This window comes from Dipodomys merriami, unplaced genomic scaffold (assembly GCF_024711535.1).
Source record: "Dipodomys merriami isolate MVZ:Mamm:240054 unplaced genomic scaffold, mDipMer1.0.p SCAF_8, whole genome shotgun sequence".
Taxonomy (NCBI): Eukaryota; Metazoa; Chordata; class Mammalia; order Rodentia; family Heteromyidae; genus Dipodomys; species Dipodomys merriami.
In genome coordinates, this window is record NW_027206401.1 from 14,569,300 (window position 1) to 14,591,027 (window position 21,728).

The 21,728-nt window shown below is 41.1% G+C and overlaps 1 protein-coding gene across 3 annotated transcripts in view; it reads left to right on the forward strand.

The window, feature by feature from the left end:
• Positions 1-21,728, forward strand: part of Epm2a (EPM2A glucan phosphatase, laforin) — a 53,912-nt gene that overhangs the window by 25,847 nt on the left and 6,337 nt on the right. For 2 of the 3 annotated variants that reach the window (XM_070010946.1, XM_070010945.1), the window contains one exon: positions 12,895-13,136. The exons of the other annotated variant lie outside the window; for it this stretch is intronic. In XM_070010946.1, coding sequence (XP_069867047.1) covers positions 12,895-13,136 — 242 coding nt within the window. The remainder of the gene's footprint in view (positions 1-12,894; positions 13,137-21,728) is intronic. 3 annotated transcript variants of the gene reach the window in all.

Sequence of the window (21,728 nt, forward strand, 5' to 3'; positions counted from 1 at the left end):
TCTAATACACACACACACACACACACACACACACACACACACACACACACACACACACACACACACACACACACACACACACACACACACAATTCATTTTTTTTCCTCTGAAGAATTCTTATTAACATAAAACCAATAGCAGCTGAGAACTGTGATCTGAGCAGAGACAATTAGTTGAAGGTTTGATTATAATTTATTTATTGTCTTAACATCCTTTTTCTGTGTTTAATTTTCTTTCCTAGATGGGGAGCTGCTAAAGGTCATAAGGAACAATATCAAAGGTTTTGTATAAAGACTTTGAAGGAGAATATCCTCTAATCCTTATATTGAAAGCAGTCACAAGTTCCTTTAATGTGCAAAAGAGATAGGCTTGTCCTATGGAATTTTTCTCTCCACTGGCTAGGAGGAAGTCCGGTGATAACACACCAGATGAAAAGTCTAGACTTTCTTCTTTTGGAGTTGCATGACAATATAGAGATGACCTCAGGCTCAGTACTTCTGTTTCAGTTTGTAGATAAAGCAAGTTCATGGAAGTTTATGTATCCAGGAAGCTAGACAAAGCGACTTCTTGTTGGTAAAAATTGAAAGGAGGTGTGAGTTCTGTATTCTGTATTCTGCCACTGGTCGGATATATGAACATACCCAATTTTTAAAAACTTATTGAACAGTATACTCTGGTATACCTGTAAAGCACTCATGTTTTACAGTACATATACTCTTTCTTGTAAATACTTCAAAAAAAGATAGGTTGCAAAAATCCTAATGTATTTGAAAGATGAATAATCAGAAGAACATGTTACCCTGTTTTCCTTCAATATTTTCCACCAGGAAATTGGATTCCCATTCATGGAAAACAAAAGAAGGTAGCAAAGTGTAGTCAAAGGAAAGCAAATCCTCCTTTCAGTTCATCACCTGATTTGCAGTGGATTCCCCTGAGTTGTGCACTCACATCTTTGGTATTCTTCTCACTTACACTTATCTCAAGAATGCAGTGAAGCCAAATGGCTGTATTTGCCAAAATGCGTCCTGATGTTTGTTAGGATACCGTAAAAAAAAAAAAAAAAAAAAAGCCAGGTAATAGCTGTACTGTCTTAGATTATAAAAGGAATAAAAGTCTCATAAATATGTGGCTGAAGCTTCCCAGGACCTACTCAGAAATAGAGTAATTTAGTGTTTTAATAAAGCCCTGGGACCATCCTCTTTTTATGAGCCACAGTGAGTACCAGGCCAGTTGTCTACTCTTCATGCCAAAGAGAAGAGGCTGCAGAGAATTTCCATGCACAGAATTTCCATGTGTGGCAAACAGACATATACTTCTTGAAGTCCCTTTTGACCTATTTTATGAAATAGCACAATTGCAAATTATGAGTTGTTCAAGTAGCTGAGTAGCTGAGGGAATTTGTAGATGTGTTTGTCTGTAGGCACATGTCACTAAATCTGTTTTCTTTCCTTGGTTATTTCACACTCGTGACCTTCCTTTTGTAAGTATAAAGTCATATGTCATACAAATCTTGCTTTCTTTTAAATGAAGCACTGTCTAGAGAAGGCAATTCATGAACACAGCACTCCCCGCTTCAGGTTGCAGAACAGTTGTGTGTTGCCAGGAGAGGAAGAGGCTCTCAGGAGAAGCAGCGTCCTTTGCATTGGTTAAAGCAGGTGTTCTCTTTAGTCGAAAGTCAGCTCCCTTCTGAGCATCTCAGATAAGTGGTCCAAATTACATCTAAGAGGAAAATCCACCAAAGCATAATTACCTGCCGTCAGGGTGCCGCAAATAATGAAAGGAAAGGAACAGTGGAAGTGTATTGTAGTCATCTTAATCACCATCATTTTAAAACGCTGATGCAGGATTCACTTCTTCAAGAAAAATTGTATGGCTTTGGTGGTGAATTAAGCATATTTTCTAAACACTGAATTATATTTCTTGTAATTTACATTTGGCTGAGAGAAGCTGACTAGATGGAACACAGAAAGAAGGTTTGCAGCTGCCATTTTCAGACAACGCGGTTATTCTTTATTCTTCAGTAGCTTCCTGTGTTTCTACTCATATCAAATTCAGCCCTAAGATAAATGTTATGGGAGTTTCTATCTATGCCAGATTCTGGCAGATTCCTTACTTTATTTTGCCTCATCTGTCTATATTTTCTTTTACCCCTATCCAAGAGCTGAGCTTGTAGAGAATCAATAGGTTATTAGTAGGAGAAAAAAAAATTGCTCAAAGATAGCCTGTGATCTAGCATAGTAAATAAGAAATTTCAGTTATCAGAACCTTGTATAACATTTCTTAGGGTTGGAAGAAATTCTTGACTGGCGAGGCACAGTGGGAGATCTGAGATGGAGCAAATGAAGTTTGACTACAAGCTCAACCATGGAGAAGGCATGGAGAATTTGCTTAAACTTGATATGACTTGGCTTATTCACCTATAGAGTGAAGATGAGAAGACCTGACTTACGAGAATCAGATTACCAGAGCATATTTTCTAGGACTATACTTGATTAATAGTAGTAATTATAAAGGAAAGAAAAGGATATTTGTATAGACTATTGGAGAGGCAGTGTGAAAAAGTGCCCATCACATGAAAGCATCTAACTTGAAGGTCAGAACCTTCAATCATCTTCTGTTTACAGTTTGCTTCTTCTCCATCATAGGAGCTTTTGTGATGATCCTCATTGTTTGTCTCTGCCACTACGCCTATGGCCATTCGCTCTCTTTGTACTCTTCCTCTCTCTTTGTCTACCCATATCTATCTATCATCTATCTAATCTATCTATCTAATCTATCTATCTATTATCTATCTATCTATCTATCTATCTATCTATCTATCTATCTATCTATCTATCTATCTATCTATCTATCTATCTAGCCAGCCAGATATGTGAATCTTGCCTTTCTCCTTACAGACAAATGGGTATAGAAATACCCATTGCTAGAACAAAATTTTCCTTGATGATTCAGTGAGTCTGAAATAGAGCTGCAGGCTTCCCAATTCATTATGCCTCTAAAGCAGAGACAAGCATTTTTTCAAGATACATTTTAACCTTTGTGGGTTATATAGTTTCTGTCTTGATGATTCAAATCTGCTACAATTGTGGAGAATAAGATAAAAGCAATGGGTAGGCAATTAAATATGGCTATTTTGAGTAAAACTTTATTTGCAAAACATGGGACAAGGTGGTTTTCAACTATGGACTATAGTTTTCCAGCCCTTTGAAGGTAGAGAGATGACTCAAGTTACACTGGGTTTAAAGGGCTTTACCAGTCTTGTGATTCCTGAGGTGTGCTCCACAGAGGCTGGTCACCCTGCAGCCGAATGTGTATTGGAACAAGTTTACCCATGTGAGGTTACCCTTATGCTGTTCTTGTAGGATTAGTTACGTAATACTCTTAAATGAGGCATATTCATGATATTAATTCTGCTACTTCATACACATGAGAGAAGGTCTTTCCGTCTTCTAGTATTTCCATTTTTTTAATCTAGTTTTGTTTTTTTGAATACTATTGTCAGTGGAACTACCCTCTGGTTTACTGGTTTCTTTCTTATCCTGTTCCTTTTTGGTATAGATAAACTGTAGATTTTTTTTTTTTTTGTCCATCATGGGGCTTGAACTCAGGACTTGGGCATTGTCCCTGAGCTCCTTTTGCTCAAGGCTAGTGTTCAACTACTTTGAGCCACAGCTCCACTTCTGCTTTTCCGGTGGTTAATTGGAGATAAGAGTCTCATGGACTTTCCTGCTTGGGCTAGCTTTGAACTGTGATCCTCAGATCTCAGCCTCCTGAGTATCTAGGATTATAGGCATGAGCCACTGATGCCTGGCAAAACTATAGATTTTTAACACTGATTTTATATCCTCCTACACAGCTGAGTTTATCAGATATCAGAGATTTTTGTGTTATTTTGGGGTATTTAAATATAAGATCATATCTCCTGCAAATAGGGATAATTCTACTTCTTCCTTCTCTATTTGAATCCCTCTTCTTTCTTTTTTTTTTTTTTTTTATTGTCCTGGCCAGGAGTTCTGGTACTATATTGAATAAAGGTGAGAAGCATGTACACCCCTGCATTATTTCTTGTGAATATGATTTCATGGTTTCCTTGTTAGCATGATGTTGCCTATAGGATTGCCCTATATAGACTCTGTTATATTGGGGCACATTCCTTCTATTCCTTTTCTTCTGGGATTTTTTGAGTGTTGAATTTTGTCTAAAGCTTATTATGTGCCGAGATGATGTAGCTTTTGTCCCTCATCTGTTTATATCTATTGATTGTGTATTGAACTCTCCTTGAATCCCTGGTGTGAAGCCAGCTTGATCATGGTGTATGATATTTTTGAAAATATTGTTGAAATTTGGTTTGAAAATATTTTTATTAAGAACTTTTGTATCCATGTTCACAAGAGATATTGGCCTATAATTAATTCTTTTTTTATTTTTTTTATATGTTATGTCCTTTTCTGATTTGGGAATGAGGGTAGTGATGGCTTCATAGAATGAAGTTGATAGTGTTACTTCCATTTCTATTGTATGAACACATTGGAGGAGTAGTGATGTTATTTTTTTCTATAAAGGTCCAACAAATTTCAGCAGTGAATCCATTGACTCCTTGGCTTTCCTTTGTTGGAAGACTCTTTATACTGCTTCAGTCTTATTATGTGTTATATGTCTATTTCATTGGTTTATATCTTCTTGGTTCTGTTTGGTTAGGCCAACTGCAAAGATGACAAATTTTTTATCTCCAGCTTGACCCCTTTCCCTGGCTCCACCCCAGTATTGCTAAGCTTGACCCTTCTTCCCCGCTTCACCCAGTGATTGCTAAGCCTCAATGTCCATTAGAATCATTAGGAGGACTTAGAATAATGATCCTTGAAGCCATTCCCACCACTGCAGAGATCCTGATTTCACTGAGGATTGGACAGAAATATTTCCATGGAAACCTCCAAGGAATTTTAATGTTGCCCATGGTTTTAAGCACTACTCTAGAATTTCACTTGGTTTTGTCTGTAAGCGTGTCCACTTGGATTAATAGCTAACATATAAAATGCATAGCAGGAAATGAAACAGGCTTATTGTGCATGGGTTATAATATTTAGCATGATAGGTAGTAATACATAATAGGTAATATATATATATAATTATTGCAGATGAATTGTACTGCCTGTTACAATATTCAGTTTAGTTTGTGTCATTGAGATCTTTGAATAGATGTGCATATCTGCAGAATCAAACTGACCAAGATTCAAGGATTCTGAAATGTAATGAAACTGGACAGCTCAAATAGAGGCCTGTCTCTGTGTTTATGTGGCTGTCTTGATTGATGGAGACCATGGAGGTGGAAGAAGTAAGTAGTTTGAAGACTTTACCACCATTCTCCACCAGCTTACAAATATATAATTATTTATAACAGGAGGTTTTTATGAGACTGAAGTGCTACCTACTGTGCTGAGGTACCTTAGGAGGTTTTAGAAAAGCTATCATATACATAGAAGCATTTAGGATAGGAAACAGACTGTCCATGAGAACAAATAGAATAAAAATTATAAAGGATTTGAGACAGTCTAATTTGTACTATTAAACACTAATTTTAAGCTTTCTGGCAGTTAAGGGGAAAAAAAGAAACACACTGAGCTACATAGTTTTATATTCTTACTAAAAAAGGCATTTGTGTTTGCCTGTAGAGAAAAATATTATTTTTGAGCTAAATTCAACCAATAACTTATTGCATATATCCTTGGGATAACACTGTTGAAAATGTCATCACAGTTTGCAAAAGTCATAGAAAGGCTGTTTAGTTAGTGGTAGTTGAATGAACCAGCTAAAATGTCTTTGGCTAGTAAAGCCATATCTACAGATGGTACTTCATTCCTTCGTTTGTTCTTTCAACCATCTATTGCTTTTAATGGTTGCGATGAGGCTGATGTTAAGTTCTTTTTCTTTTTCTTTTTTTTAGCCTTTTAAATGAGTTGGTTTACTTTCAAGATGATACAGAATGCGAGAGTAGAACAAAGAGCAGACTCTGGCAGGAACCTAGGCTGGGTTTACTTGAAATTTACAGCTGAGATAGCAATGGCTGACACAATGGCTGACACACTAGAGACTGACCTAGACAAAACTTCATTCTACCTATAGATGGCAGAAATGTTACGACAGGAAATCCAGATGTTGAATGGGAATGGAATCAAGGGTCACCATCATCTCAGGGACAAGGGACAGCTTACATTTTGCCAGATTTCTTAATTGCATCTGTGGTGAGGGGCCCCTTCCCCGCGGCCTTCGCTTTCAGCTCCTCGAGTTTCTTCTGCTCCTCTTTCTGTTTCTGCTTGAAGGCCTTGTCTTCCTCATCCATCTCCTTGGCCTGCTTCTTGGGCTGCTTCAGGGGCTTCTGCTTGCCACCTTTGTGGCCGGACATGATGCCAGCCGTGCCTTCACCCAGACCCTGACCCGAAACCCCTGATGTTAAGTTCTAAGGATATGGTGATGAGTAACATCACTCTAGTTTTCAGGTGCTCACTGTGGAGCAGGAAGCTTTTGGTAAGACTGATCATTCAGGATAGAGAGACAGGAGTCTGAACTAAAGCTCTGCGATTATTTGCGTGAATTGTCATGGGAATGTAAGAAGGAGCTCAGGGCCTTTGGAGAATCAAGAAGAAGTAAAACATTACCCTTAAATTTTCTGCTCACATGGTGATGTGGGATTAGAGATTTCCATGGGAGTCATATTCTAAAGGATGAGGTCAAAGTATTGAGATGTCCTAGAAAATGATGGGTAATCACCTCTGTATTTATAGCAGGTGTCAGGTGTTTTTTTTTTTTTTTTTTTTTTTTATTTTTTTTTGGGTTTTTTTGGTTGGCTTGGTTGTGGGGCTTGAACTCAGGACCTGGAAGCTTTCCCTGAGCTTTTGTGCTCAAGGCTAGCAATCTACTATCTTGAGCCATAGTTCCACTTCCAGATTTTAGGTGGTTAATTGAATTAAAGAGTCTCGGACTTTTCTGCCTGAGCTGGCTTTGAACTAACTATGCTTCAGCTATGCTTCCTGAGTAGCTTAGGGTTACAGGCTTGAGCCACTGGCTCCTGATTTGTTTTAAATGACAACTCCAGTAATGGAGGAAAGGAAGACAGGCTGGGAGGTCACTTAAGAAGCTATTGGTATAAACCACTTTTTGAGTGCTGAGGAAGGAAGGTGATGGTAATGGCAATCAGGAAGCAATTGACATTAATGCAGGATATTGACTTGCATGGCTAGGTTAATGGGAGAGGGAAAGGAAGAGCGAGAATCCAAGTAAAATTTCCTGGCTTAGATAACTGGGCACTTTGTAGCACTATTTATGGAAACTGGGCAAAATTCAGAAGAATCAGGTTTGTGGGTAGGAAGCGAAAAGTACAAGTTGGCACAGATGAGTTCAGTTGATACAGGAGAATTCCCAGTTGAGATCTGAGCAAAGTAGATTTGGAATTTGCCTGCCTTATGGATGGCAGTTTAAGCAGTTATGTTAATGAGACATCTAGGCATGTAACAACTGAAGAGAGACCAGTTTGGAACTCTGAGAAACATTTACACTTAGAAGGCATGTAGAGATCACAGAGGAGACAAGAGGCATGGTGACCATAAGCTGGAAAAACAGAGTGTCACAGACCAGATAATAGATATGCATAACCACCTAACGAGGTAATTTGGAAGAGACATAGAAACCAAGTGTATGTTAAACTGTCTCTGTGAAATAGCATTTGTGTCAGCTGGATTTTAGTAGGTGTTGGCTGTTGGCTCCTGGGCTGAATTTTCTTTTCATTTTTCTGTTTTAAAATGCAATTAAATTTATTTGATTTAGTTATATTGTCATTAAGTAGTTATACACAGGGATTCTTAACTGAACATGTCAGTTTGTGAGGATGATAACCCTTGACCCAGTCACCCATTTCTGTATGTCAGATCTCAGGTGTAGTACCACTGCGTCAGAAAAACCTCTCCTGTCTAATCTGAAGTCCAGCTCTCCCAGCACTGTCTATTTGAATCCCTGAGTTTGTCCTTTATAAATTGGGTAAATTGATATTTATTGCCTGCCCTCAGACTTTGCAGACCCAAATAAAAGTGCGCTTTGAGTGCGTGGCCAAAAAAAACCCCAAAACCAGACAAACAGGCATCATTACATATTTGTTGAACAGGCTGAATGACCTTAAAACAAATACAGTTACCCATGTTTAATTTTTATTACTTCTTTGATCTTCTGTTGTTCCCCATTTATTATGCCAAGTGATTAATTTTAAATAAATCCTTTCAAGTTCATTATGTGGAAAAATTCCAAAGATGACATTTTACTCCTTCAAAGGAGGCTCAGCCCTGGAAACAAAATGAACACACCAAGAGGCTATTTTAGAGGAACATTTTGTTTCAATTCATGTCAAGGGAACCAACTGAAGCCGCAAAGCTATGTATCTCAGTCTTTGTGTAATCTTGTGGTTGACTTTTAAGAAGTGAACTGTGTGAGTGATTTTACCCCTATACTTTGCAATATGGCATATCATAAAATTCCAGGGTAACAAATGCTTCAGAGCGAGAAGGCCAAACTGTCTTTGACTCAAGAGCCTTAAGAAGTTATAATGCTGGGCACCATAGTGCACACCAGTGGTCCCAGCAACTTGGGAGGAGGAAGTATAAAGATTGTGGTCCAAGGCTAGCCCAGGCAAAAGTTAGAGAGACCTCTCAAAAGCAACCTAAAAGCTAAAGGATTGAAAGTGTGTTCATGATAGAATAGTAGGCATGTAAATAAGGTGCTTCCAGCACCAAAAAAGGAAAAAAGAAAAGGCAAAAAAAGCATGAGCCTAGCTATGACTTTGAGAGACTGTACTGTGATACATTTTAGGTGACTTTCCATTGGAGTCTAGTCTTTGAAGGCCGTGTGGAGGAGCTCGACACTGTACTGCATGGATCAAAACGAGTTACTTCAGAACTGAAGTGTTGCCAGAAAGCTGAAGGGAAGGGTTTAGCCAAGGATGTGGTGGTGTGCACTGCCACGTGGAAGGAGTTCAGGTGAGAGGATGCAGGATGATGAAGAATCTGGATGATGGGATGGATGATATATTTTAAACCAGAAGGTTCAGGCATTTGTTAGTCTACTATGGCTGCTGTAACAAAGGCCCATCATATAAGTGGTCTCGTGAGAGAGATGTGCGGCTTCACATTTCTGTGTGTCTAAAAGTTTTCATAACGGGGCAGGGGACAAGAGAAAGATCTGTTGCAGGCCGCCTCCTCGGCCTGTTTGCAGCATGTTCTTTCTGTGTCTTTACATCGTCTTCCCTCGGTGTCTATTTCCAGCTGTTGCCTTGCAAGAACATCGTCTGCATTGAGTTGGATGGAGGATCTCAGATTAATTGTTACTAATGCAGAGACCCTGCCTCCACACAAGGTCACTCTCTGAGAAGATGGTGTAAAGACTTCATCATATAAACTTTGGGGGACATCATCTCATTATATTTTTGTGATTGATTTAATCATATGGAATTTAATAAGATAGAAAATAAAAAGGACATTAGATCAAAATTGTTTGCTTCATCTGGTTATCGGCTATGTAACATAGTGAAAAAAACCCTAGTATTGTCATTTAACGCAATCTCCATGCACTCTATTTACGCTATACTGTGTGATCCATGTGAAATGCTAATAAAATGATGTTTTAAAAAAGGAGCTAATTAGTATTATTGTCTAAACTGGAATTTGTCTTGGAGCAGTTACTCAGCCTGAACTAGCTTCCCCTTTTGGAGTAGACATTTGTCATTAATAATTTAATACTGAATACTAGAGGACAAACTTTGAGCAGAAGGGGCTGTATGCACTCATGAAAGTTAGAGCTTATGATATGTTGATTTTTTTTATGTTTCTCTTGCTTTGTCACTAATGAGATCCAAAGTACAGGACTGATAGACTTTTTTTTAACTTATTTTTTTTTAATTTAATTTTATTTTATTTGAGAACATACTGTACAGAGGGGCTACAATTACATGGGCAGGATAATGCATACATTTCTTACCAAGCATTGCAGCCTCCTCCTTTGTTTACGCTTCACCTCCCTTCCCCGCCTCCCCCCTCCCCCCACCCAATTATACCCCCCTCCCCCCCCACACCGACATTGTAAAGCTGGTTTTGACATGACATTTTGTACTTCTCATTGTTGCAACAGGTCCACCTGAATCCTTAAATGACTTGTTTGTCCCCATTTTTTTTAACTTATTATTTAATAGCCAGGCCACATTTTAATTTCACATTGAATTGCCCCCAAAATAATAAATAATTTTTTTTTGGTCCGGTCGTGGGGCTTGAACTCTGGGCCTGGGCACTGTCCCTCAGCTCTTCAGCTCAAGGCTAGTGCTCTACCACTTGAGCCACAGTCAAAATAGTAAATAATTTAAATGTAGCACTGTTATCTAACTGACAAAATACCACATTGTGTTTTCCCCTTAAGTTCTTAGCTGGGTTTTGAAAGAGCCTCATGTTTGTTTTTGTTGTTGTTTGTCTTTGTTTGTTGCTTTTAGAATGGTGTAGTGCTGGTTTGCCAAGGAGGAGGGCACTGCATAAATAAAAGCCAATGTTCATACATCTGTTCCACCATTATCTGGGGTTTCTCGCTACTCTTTTTATTTCTCCTGTGGACATAATATAATGCTAATTCTTACCTTTAGGTAAAGGTTATCCTGCAGTTTCTCATGGCCATTAGTGATGGGATCTCTGCTGTTGAGCCATGGAGTGGATGTGCCTCCTGGTGTTTCTTGTCTCTTCTGTCCCAGTTCTTCCCATCAGTCCCCTGTGGTGATTTTTTCCAGCACGTGGGTTCTCACTCTACCTGGTGTCCTCATTATTGCCAGGGAGGCCTCCTCTGCCTGACCGCTGATGTGAGCCAGTGGCTCATGCCTTTCACTTCAGTAGCTGCTGTAGGACAGGCTCCCAGTCCCAGGTTAAACAAATGGCGTGACTCCCTGTGCAGGCCCACACTCCCTCAAATGGATTACACGGATTTTGAGACGTAGTCTGAGAAGGCAGACTCCAAACTTGGCAGCCATTCATGTCTTTCTCCTTGTGTTCAGTTAACTTGTAACATGACTAGGATGGATTTTATTTAAATGTAGTTTGGTTAAATCTCAGCAGAAATAGTTAAAAAATTCAAGCGTACAATTTTTTTCCTACAAACTATTCTTTTTTTTGCATATAACCACAATAAATACTTGTCATGACTCAAGTATGTTTAGGTGTTTTTTTTAATGTTTAGATTGTGTTTTTGTTTTTGTTTTGCCAGTCCTGCGGTTTGAACTCAGGGCCTGAACTCTGTCCCTGAGCTTCTTTTGTTCAAGGCTAGTGCTCTACCACTTGAGCCACAGCACCACTTCCATCTTTTCCTAGTAGAGTTTAGTGGAGATAAGAGTCTCACAGACTTTCCTGCCCATCCTGGCTTCAAACTGTGATCCTCAGATCTCAGCCTCCTGAGTAGCTAGCATTACAGTCATAAGCCACTGGTGCCTGACCCTGTACATTAAACACATGGACAGACAGTCTCTCAGAACTCTGTCATATTTCTTACTTTCTGTCTAGGAGTCATTTACAGTCTTGAAATTATTTGTGGAGAAAGATGGGACTTCAATTTATGTGTGCATGTGGTGTCACTGAGAAATTCCATGTTCTCTTCTTTCCAAACAGACTGCTTTTGAAAGGTATCAGGATCTATTTATGAAGATTTTCTTGCATGCGTAAAGAGACTACCAAGCTGTGAGTCTGAAATATGACTGAATAAATAATCTGGCAAATTTCTTAGAGAAACAAGAAAGACCAATGATCCATGAAATCACAGTCCTTATTCAAGACCCATGTTAGGAATATGTCTCAGAAAGATTCTGGTAATAGCTGCTTTTATAATGTACCTCATGCGACATGAATGCAAAGCTAGAAAGGGTGGGCAAATGTCATACTATTTGTCGTGTCTATATGCAAATGGAGCTAGATAAATTGAGGGGTGGATAGGGTTGGCAGAGACTGGGAAGAATCATGAAAGGGGTGACATTAATCTATAGCCATTGTACTCAGAGACTGACATGTGGAATTGCAAATCCTTTGTAGAACTACTTAGGGATAATTAAAATATATTTTTAAGCTCTGCTTTTAATCCTCCTCTGGGTAGATTGTCACTGTCCATTTGGTAGTGACTTCTCTTTGACCTTTCTAAATGATCTCTACTAGAGAAACCAGACATTCTCCATGTCAATCATAATCTGTGGTAAATTATTCACAAAATGGTTCTCTGGTGAGTTATAATGTCTTTTACAATTCAATTGCAAGATCGCCATAACATTTATTCCTTTCTTAGGTCTTTGTGTTTTGGTATGTCTTACATAAAAAGTACCTAAATAGAATTTTTATTCTCTAAACAGCCTACTTAAACAAGCTTTTTTTCCTACCTTAAAAATTCTGATACTAAAAATTGCTTAAACTGTCACTCACATTAAAAGATGATTAGAGGTAAGATAAGATGAACAAAAAGGCACTTTTAAAGGTGTCAGATTATTCTCTTTGGAACAAATTTGTACAAGTTTCCTTACTGTTGAGAAGTGACATCAGACATCTTGTTCCCTGCAGCATATCGGGTGGAGGGCGGCCTGAGGTGGGAGGGGCAAAGGGCACTGGGGCCCTCTGATGAGGTTTGCTGGTACCCATGTCCGACATCCTAGCTAAGTGAATTCTTTGTTTTCCTCAAAACAGCAGCATCCACATGCCTTTTCTTTCAATAAGAATAACACTGTCCTTCACAGCCCTATAAAATGCAGGTTTCTCTCTGCCAGACCGAAAGGCAAATTATATTTTAATGCTTCTTGGCCATCATGCTAGAGCCACAATGCTAATAGTTGGCCCATGTATTCTTGTTAGAATTGTGCCAAATATCTGGCTGGGAAGCTGTCCTCGCCAAGTGGAGCATGTTACCGTCAAGCTGAAGCATGAACTGGGGATTACAGCTGTCATGAATTTCCAGACGGAATGGGATATCGTGCAGAACTCCTCCGGCTGTAACCGCTACCCAGAACCCATGAGTCCAGACACTATGATGAAGCTGTATAAGGAGGAAGGCTTGGCCTATGTCTGGATGCCCACAGCAGACATGAGCACTGAAGGTAAAGATCAGAGGAAGACTCTGACCGCATTCTAGGAAACGGTTATTCTTTGTCTATGTCTGTCTGTCTGTCTGTCTCTCTCTGTCTCTGTCTCTCTCTCTCTGTCTCTCTCTTTCTCTCTCTGTCTAAACATCAATCTATCCATCTATGTAATCAATATCCCTACTTAGCTGTAATTCAGTGTCTTAAATGTGAAAAGTTGAAATGGAGCAAATGTAAGGTATTAGAATGAATATATTGAATACATATCTCTTAACATCTTGACTCAGATTCTGTTTATTCTGGCTTCCTTAATTTTTGACTCATCAAATAGTTCATTGTGTAACTTCATGTGTGTGTGGCACTACCCCAGTGTCCGGGAACAGGATGGTAAAGAAAGGCAGGCATCACGGCCGTCGTAAAGCCTTGTAGTCCTGTAGGGATGGCCAGTATTAAACACACAAGTAAAAATAGAAATGGAAAGGTATGGTACGTGCTTTTGTTAGAATGATACATAGATGTTGCTATGAGAAAACCCAGATCATCTAGGAAGATTTCCTCAGGAAGTGAGGCTTGAGCTAGGAGCCCAGGTGACTGCAGGGGTTGGAGCTGATGAATCATCCATCACTGACTCTGCAAGTACTGGACAGGAGGCCTTTGAACAGGGAATTAGTGTGTGGTCATTCCTGTGCTGCTGGGGAGGCAGAGTTCTGATCTAAAGGCAGAGATGAGTGCAAAACGTACTACCACAAAGAGAAGAATAGACTTGATAGAATGGGAGGGTTAGAGTTTTGGAGGAGCACAGTGAGGCCAGGCAAATGCCTTGCATTTCAGATGGGCCTGGCTTGGGTAGGGGGACGTGAGGAGAGGAAGGATATGCTTAGTAGATTAGTGACCCAGAAAGCATGGGATTTTAGAGGGACAATATGTATGTCAGCTTGGTTATAGATTAGAGTGTATTATTCAATGTGGAGTGGGTAATGGTAACTGTAGCTGAGAGAACCGTTATGCTGATAGTGTCAATGGTATGTCAGCAGGGGGCAGCAGAGAGCTGTGGAAATTGCATAGGCAGAGGTAGTTTGGTAACCTGTTTCTGAAAAGGCAACAGGCTTCAAAGTGAAGCCCAGACAGGAAATCAGGAAACGTGTACCATCAGCCCTTCCTACCCAGCAAATACTTTCCTAGGCAGCTTTCATGCATGCATGTATCTAATTCTCCTAAGGTGGCTCTGGACAGACCTTGTAGTTAATTCCATTTTCACAGAGGAAGAGAGTAAGGGGCAAAAAGTTAAGTAAGCTTGACCAGGTAATAGAACTAAAAAGACACACAGCCTGGATTTCAAGGCCTGCAGTCTTGAGAGAATTGCTCCAGATACAACACTATGAAATGTCTCCCTACATTCCCAAACACACTCTTCAGGAGCATTCGATAGATGGACATAGTTTCAGTCCATAACACCCATGATAAACTAGAGTTTCATGCAGAGGTTCAAGCTGCAGGGGAGGTTGCTTATTTCTGGAAGAGTCTGTGATCGGCAAGACGTTGCACCTCGAGGACCACAGGGAAGCTCCTCCTTGGCCTGTTTTGGGCCTCAAGTGGTCCCATTGGCCAGGCTGGACCCATTACCACTGAAGATGGGGGTCTAATTGTTATTCTCAGAGATGGGGAGCTTTATGGATAGCTTGGTTATTTCTTTTGGTAAGCTGATACAAAGAAGCTGGATTTAGTCTTAAGAGCTCTGTCCTTTCTCAAGGAACCAAAAAAACGTAGGTTGCATTTACCTTGGCCATCATGTTTTGCTGCCTCAAGATAGATAAACTTGTTGGGATAGAAGAACCAGAGCGCCTGGATGGTAGCTGCTTTGATTCCATTGCCTGGCTACCATAGGAGACAGGCTAAGAGAAGCAGAGCTAGTGACTGGCTGCCACGCTATCCAGGCATGATGGTTTTGCTGGCAGTAGGTCATTTACTCAATGTCTTTGGGTTCTGTAGATGCCTGATGGAGATCTGTCCCCAAGGAACCCTTGTAGTTGTCTTCAATCCAATGGCGGGGTCAGGACGTCACCAGGTCCCAGACAGCCATAGCAGTTAGTGCTGCAGGGGCCACCTTCAGTGCAGAGACAGTGTGGCAGCACAGGTGACAGTGACACGAAAGCTCCCACCAGCAACAGGCTGTGCTCTAAGACCAAAGAAAGGATCTCTTCTGTTCAGCTTAACCCCAAGGCGTTATCAAAGCATTACCGCCCACTCCCCACTCCTGCCTGACCGAGGAACATTGTACAATAGATTAATCTATGCTGCTCGTAACAATAGCACAATGCACACAGAGGTGAAACCCGCAGAATATTTTTAGAACTCTAGAGGAAAAAATAAACCCACATCCCTTTGGAAGCATTTTGAGCAGCGGCATAATGCTGTCAGATGAACTCTGGGAAGGAGACTGTCTGTGAGGCTGGACTGTTCCCACTGCTTGTCACCGACTGGTTACAATCGGTCGTGTTATTGATCCTTCTAGTGCACCTTGTCATCTGCCCATGGGCGTGGCTTAGCTTCATTTCTTCTTCTTTTTTTTTTTTCTTGTCAAAGTTTAGTTTGTCTCATTCTCCTGAAAAGTGAATGTCTCCCAAATTCAGGATTCATCTGAACAGAACAAAGCTGCTCATGGAAACATCTACCCCATGGAGAGAATTCAGATTGAATTCTGACCTGGGTTCATGCAGAGCTGTGTATGATGTGTGGCCTGCCCTGGCCTCCTGAACGAGTTAGTGTGACGCTCAGTGTCCTCAGCCACCCTCTGTAGTTGGGATCACATTGGCTTTCATTCATTCAACAGACTGAGCTCAGCACTGCCACTGTGCGGGCACTGACCTTGGACGTAGGACACCTGGGCACCAGCGATGTAGTCACTGAGCAACTGTGCGACACTTACCCTGTAGCTCCTGCATTGGAAAATAGACCCAGCAATTTCTACCTCACTGGATTATAACAATAGGGGCAGGCAACAAAAAGGCCGTGAAAGTCCTGAAGCTAGGACTATAGGATCAGTCCTCAAATTTTAAGTTTCTTCCAAAAGTTGTTACAGATTGAATGGACCTTATCCACATTAAGCTCAAAAAAAGATAGGCTCAAATAAAATAATAATATTCTCAGCCATATGTCTGCTTCTGTAGTAAGGAACGTGTGTGTGTGTGTGTGTGTGTGTGTGTGTGTGTGTGTGTGTGTGTGTGTGTGTGTGTGTGTGTGTGTGTGTGTGTGTTAGAAAGGCTGAAAATCGAGCCATGAAAGATTGCACGCAAAGTCAGCTGCAGGTAAAGCATTCCTCTAGGGATCATTGGCCTCCTTGTCTGAGCCTCTGATGCTTTAGGGGGCTCCACATAACCTGCCCAGGTGAACTATCCTGTCTTACAACCTTGACTTACTCAATAGGTGGATCACCTTCAGGATGCTTTCATCAGTCCAGAATTGGATCAGCCTGGACTAAGTGTGAACCAAAAATTGTGTTGAGAGGATCTGAGCAGTGACTCGCCCTTTCAGGATTGTTTGAATGTTTTTATTATTTTTTCTTTTTATCTGTGCACTTAAAGAATGTTTACTGAATGTCTATTGAGCCCCAAAGCCTGTTCTAAATTCCAAAGTGAGAAACACAGATGGTAGAGTATTTTGTTTGACCTACATAAGGTTTATACATTTTCAACTCAGTTGCCAGCATTTAAAATCTGGAATCTTTTACATAAAAAGATCTGAATTTTTGCCTTATCTTGAGATATTACTTTTTTTTAACAAATGGAAACTTTTCTTCTCAAATTAAGTTCTCCATGGAGCTATTGTACAGGAAATCTAAACATTAGTTGCTCTGGTGGACACTGACCCTGTGAAGCAGGGTATTTTATGGTGAACCTTGACCCTGAGGATCTTCTTTTTTAAAATTTACTTTATTATTAATTTCTACGCAAATCAAAACAATACCAAGATTCTATCTCACCCAAGTTAGAATGGCCATTATCAAGGAAATTAATAACAGATGCTGGTGGGGATGTGGCCAAAAGGGAACGTTACTACACTGTTGGTGGTAATGTAAACTGATTCAGCCACTCTGGAAAGCAGTATGGAGGATCCTCAAAAGTCTAAACATAGACCCAGCAATTCTGCTCCTGGGCATTTGCCCAAATGACCACAAACAAGGCCATATTAAAGCTACCACCACAACCACGTCACTGCAGCATTGTTTACTAAGATACAGAACCAATCCAGATGCCCCTCAGTAGATGAATGGATCAATAAATACAATGGAATTCTATGCTTCCATCATAAAGAATGATACTGACCCATTCGTAAGGAAATGGTAAGACTTGGAAAAAAATATATTCAGTGAAGCAAACCAGATCCAAAGAAACATAGACTGCATATTTCCCATCATTTGTAATGACTAGAATTTGTCTAGGATATTCTTAGCATAGGACCACAATAGTTCAATAGCTATGTGCATATGACCATATAAAATGATGCTTATTGAAATGAACTCCAAGAAATGGAAACAAGAGGTTTTTTTTCTAGTGTACTGTTTGTGATCAGTTCTTTTTTCTTTCTGTTTTTTCCCTTTAGTTTATTCCTGCTGTCACTGTTTTTGATTTTTGTATCCTTTGTCTTGTATATGTTTATCTGATTTGAGAAAGGGAAGGGGAATCACAGAAACAGTAGGACAAAGGGTAAACCGATCCACCAGCGATACTCACAAGACACTATATTGGAACTTTATAACTTGGTGAGGGAAGAAAGTGGGAGGGGTGGGAAAACAGGAGAAAATGAGGATGGGAACAACATTGCTCAAAAAGAAATGTACTCATTACCTTACGTAACTTTGAACCCTCTGTAAATCACCTTTACAATAAAAAATTTTAAATTACATTATTGTTATTATAGAGGTGATGTCTAGCGGTGTTACATTTACATGAGTCAAGTAATAAGTACTTTTTCTTTCATACAGTGTCAGCCATTCCCTCATTCTCTCCTACTCCTTCCCTCCCATCTCTATTCACAAGTTGTATACTTTACTTTTACCAATATCCAGTGTGCTCCACTATTGTACTTTTTTACCCTTTTTCCCTAGAGTGCTGTGCCCTGTGCAAAAATGCACATGTGAATACACCATTTATAAGGTAGAAGATAGACTGAAAACTGAAAAAGAAAAATAAGTCTTTTGTTCCCATATCTTGGAGTTCATTTCAGTATATATTTTATAAAAATATGAAGAGGTGCTTAGGCATTGCACATTTGTGATTCTCTCCTAACAACACCCTCTTTTGATCTTACTGTATGCAAATATCTAGAATCCTATATAATTTGTCATCTCCCAATGTGTTTTAGATCTAACTTCTGCATATCAGAGAGAACACGTGCCGTTTGTCTCTCTGATCTTGGCTTACCTCACTTAACATGATTTATTCTAGTTCTATTTATTTCTCTGCAACTGACATACAGCCCAGATGCCCCACAAAAGATGAGTGGATCAAAAAAATGTGGTACCTGTATACAATAGCATTTTGCCCAGGACCTTCTTTTTGATCCTTACTGGTCTGGGCTTCCTAGGAAGCAGAGAGATGGGCCCCTTGGGGTGCAGAGAGCTTCTGTAGAAGAAGTGCTGCTATGTATGGGGCATACTTCTCCCATTCAGCACAAGACTAGCACAGTAGGGCACAGAAGGACTAAGGGAGAATTCAGACTGTCAAGCTGGGGAGATGGTATCAGTATCCATGTAAGTTAGAGAAGGACCACAGTGGAGATGTTTGGAGTCAATCTGGTGGGGCTGAGTTGAGTGATCACGGGGTGAGTTAACTTTGGGTAAACTTCTATGCCTCAATTCCTTTATCTAAAAACAGAGGGCAACATATCACCAGCCTCACAGATGTGGAGGGGTGATTATCAAGGATCTCTTAGATGTCGAGAACTTAGAACAGCCTTTGGTGGGCAGCAGGGCTTCAGCGTGTTATTTCTCAGTCACTGCAGTTGTGTTCAGATACACCAGGGCTCCAGTGGGGCCAGCCTAAGATGATGGGCACACTGCCCTGGCCACTTCATGGGTGCCCCTCCTAAAAATCGACCTGTCCTCTTCAACACCGCGCCTCCATGGACAGGCTGTGTGAGGAGGCCACGGATGGGTGTGTCCCTGTGTGTGAAATCTATGTGAAGCCGGGAGCCTTTGGCTCATTGATGGGGTAGCTGCCATGGTTCCTTCAGAAGGATGAACCTGAGATAGGAGAAACCTCAAGCCAGCATGCGTCCCTCTAACTAGTAAACTGTGTGTCAGCCTCTTGAATAATCTTTCAGAGACTAAGAGGACAGGAAGGTATTTATACCATGAGTGTCATGGGAGAAGACTCTTCCTTGAAGCAGCTCTGGCCAGAGGGCAGGCCGAGGCCTAGGGGAGAGACCGTGACTCGTGGCAGAGCCGCCTCATTGATGCAGTGTAAGCTGAGCATCAGCAGCGGAAACTCCCAGACCAGAAGCTCCTACTGCAAATGTGACTGTGGCCTGTGCATAGAACGGGCCTTTGACAAGAACCCGCCTCAACACTGTTGCTTATGTTTCCATGTCAAGGCATGGTATCCAGGGAGGGGTGAAGGGGAGGAGGAGGGAAACGCAGCTCTGGACGAGAACTTTTCAAGTGGTGTTAATGGTGGGAGAAGCGGGAGGAACCTGTGCATCCCCGAGTTACCAGTTGATTCTCTTCCCACCAGAAATTTTGTAGCAGGTGTCTCACCTCCTCTCAGTAGGACTAGAATCCATGCAGTAACACCCATCAAGCACATCTTAGAGAGTTGACCTCCCTTGACCTCTACTCACATGGTGGATCTACCACACAGTGCTATGGCTGAGACCACAGGGAGGCAATTTGCTGGCACTCCCGATCCTTTCTCCACTTTGCTGTCTCTCTCCAGGACACTTAGTAGCTCTAAGAGAGTTCAAGGAGGACGTCTGGCCAGGTCTGTTCTGCTCAGAGCATCCTGAGACTAGGCCTATGGATTTCAATGAATTAAAATTCCTAGGTTGCACATGAACCCAGACCCTCATGGAGCTAGTGTGTCTAATCGAAACCAGGCGGAGATCACACGTTTCCAGCACTGGGCAGTAGAGAGCAGCAGTTGAGCCCATGGGGACCACCAACTGGGCACACCTAATCATTCCCTTGCAAACATCTCTGAACTGCTGAGTGGTGCATGCAGCTCTAGATGGTTTTGTTCGAGGGGCTGAAGAACAGGTAGAAGGATCAGAATACTATCTTAGCTTCTCTACAGACCCCCACTCCTTCTCAGAGCATGACAAGCCTGAAGTGAGATAGAAACGGTGACTGAGAGAGGGTCTTCCAACCACAAGGGGCTCTTTTGCAAAATTACTGTTCCTCCAAGGTGCTGGTACCTGACTGCAATGTGTTGTGGCATTTCAAAAGACCTAAAGAAGACGGGCTAAACTGACCAGAGTGGCTCTTCTAGGAGAAATCTGTGCTTAGTGTGTGTGTGTGTGTGTGTGTGTGTGTGTGTGTGTGTGTGTGTGTGTGTGTGTGTGTGTGTGTGTGTGTGTGTGTGTGTGTGTGTGTGTGTGTGTGTGTGTGTGTGTGTTCTTCAACTCAGAGCCTGGGCTCTGTCCCTGAGCTTCTTTTGCTCGTAGCTGACATTCTCTCACTTGAGTCACAGCTTCACTTCCAGCTTTTTTTTGGGGGGGTAATATATTGGAGATAAGACTCTCACAGACTTTCCTGCCTGGGCTGGCTTTGAACCATGATCCCCAGATGTCAGCCTCTTGAGCAGTTAGGATTACAGGTGTGAACCATCGGCACCTGGCTGCAGGTCAGACGTTTTGGGGAAGTGGCTTTTCCCGTTTCCTCAGTCTTTGAGTGGCAATGTCAGCATGAAGCCTGCACAGGTCTCTCCTGTGTAGTCCTAGGAATATTCTTCTGAGGCACTGTTTCCTCCATGGAGGGCAGAGAAGGCCAAGGTATAAGAAAGTGCAGAACTATAACCCATGATTCTGTATAGGTAGTCATTTACAATGACCCTCCACCCGCGAGAAAACCAACCAACCAACCAAAAACCTTAACCCATTAAATATTTCTGTAGTGAGTATGTGTGAGCAGGAGCATCCTCCTGTGTGCAAGAGTGCAAAGGATGGTTGTGAGGTGTTCCTCTGCTCTGCAGGGTTAGAGGAGGAGCAGAATTAGTCAGGGCTCAGCAGGACACAGCACACCCTCACCCAGTATAAGGTATTTGGATAGTGTAATAATTAAAATAGCAGTCCTAAAATGGTCATAATTATAGCCATAATTGTCCCATAACACAGAAATTCAATCAGGTGTAGTGCTCACAGGGTCATGAAGGAAGAAATGAAGGATTATATTATCCCACATGTACCAGCATTCCAGTGCACACAGGAAAATGAGCCTTATCTAATTGTTTCTAATTTCATTTGTCTAATCAATGAACGAGCTCAGGTCTTTAACTGATAAGGGTAAATTCTACTCAGCTGTTCTTGAGCTAGTAGGACATTTTGGAAAAGTGAAACTCAATTGACAGGATAGAGTAGGTCTTCTTTGAAACTTCTCTGCCAAACCCTTCTGGAAGA